This window comes from Penaeus monodon, chromosome 34 (genome assembly GCF_015228065.2).
Source record: "Penaeus monodon isolate SGIC_2016 chromosome 34, NSTDA_Pmon_1, whole genome shotgun sequence".
NCBI classification, from domain to species: domain Eukaryota; kingdom Metazoa; phylum Arthropoda; class Malacostraca; order Decapoda; family Penaeidae; genus Penaeus; species Penaeus monodon.
In genome coordinates this window covers 18,811,574-18,812,238 of record NC_051419.1, presented here as the reverse complement: position 1 = coordinate 18,812,238, position 665 = coordinate 18,811,574, and the positions used below count along the sequence as shown (strand labels likewise).

The 665-nt window shown below is 35.9% G+C and overlaps 1 protein-coding gene across 1 annotated transcript; it reads right to left on the bottom strand.

Annotated features, from left to right (window-relative positions):
- Positions 1 to 73: 73 nt before the first annotated feature.
- Positions 74 to 657, bottom strand: LOC119594925 (nitric oxide-associated protein 1-like). The gene is made up of 2 exons (XM_037943997.1): positions 418 to 657; positions 74 to 301 (listed from the first exon to the last, which is right to left on the bottom strand). The coding sequence occupies exons 1-2, from the start codon at positions 527 to 529 to the stop codon at positions 123 to 125; spliced, it is 291 nt and encodes a 96-aa protein (XP_037799925.1). The 5' UTR covers positions 530 to 657; the 3' UTR covers positions 74 to 122.
- Between the last annotated feature and the right edge of the window lie 8 nt (positions 658 to 665).

Below are 665 nucleotides of genomic sequence, written 5' to 3'. Positions count from 1 at the left end.
TGTTAATTATGAAACAAACTTTTGTTGCATAATTATACAAAGGGTTGAAGTGACAGTAAGTAAAACGAATTACTATTTTATCTGCATTTACGACTTTAATTAGCTTGTTTATAATTCTCACTCTATTTTGAAACAAATAATTTGTGTGGTTTATAAGCAGGTGAGTTTCCTATTCGATCACCCTTGAGATTGACAGCAAGTGGTAACATGGACGGTTCTCTCAAGTGTATTCCCCGTCCCCCGGGTGTCCAGCCTCTCAATTCTATCACATGATTTCTGTATCCTGTTACTGCAATCCATCCTGAAATAAGAATATTTATAGCTTTTTCAATGAAATTTCAATCATATGATAGATCATATGACAAATTACACAATATAAACAGCAGGGATAACTTTTAAAGTCATTGATATATTTACCCACTGATGAAAGCACAACATCAGCACAACTCTGGCGCTGTCCGGTGCCTAATGAGCGCATATCTTTAGGCTTCAAAACTGGCCAGTGAAGCAGTCTTTCTTCTATACTCATGGGTATCCCTAACAGTGTTGAGCCCAGATATTGCCTGTAGAATGCTGATGCCTCCACAGTTTCTACTATATTTATGGGAATATGTTCTGATGCAAAAACAGTCAATCTGAAACAGAAATTATCTATAAAACAACTT

What these genes read in the sequence shown, in the direction of transcription:
- LOC119594925 (XM_037943997.1), bottom strand. Translation starts at nt 529, where the DNA reads ATGAGTATAGAAGAAAGACTGCTTCACTGGCCAGTTTTGAAGCCTAAA. An exon ending in TGTTGTGCTTTCATCAGTGG is followed by an intron (nt 302 to 417) that starts GTAAATATATCA and finishes TTCTTATTTCAG; the next exon opens with GATGGATTGCAGTAACAGGA.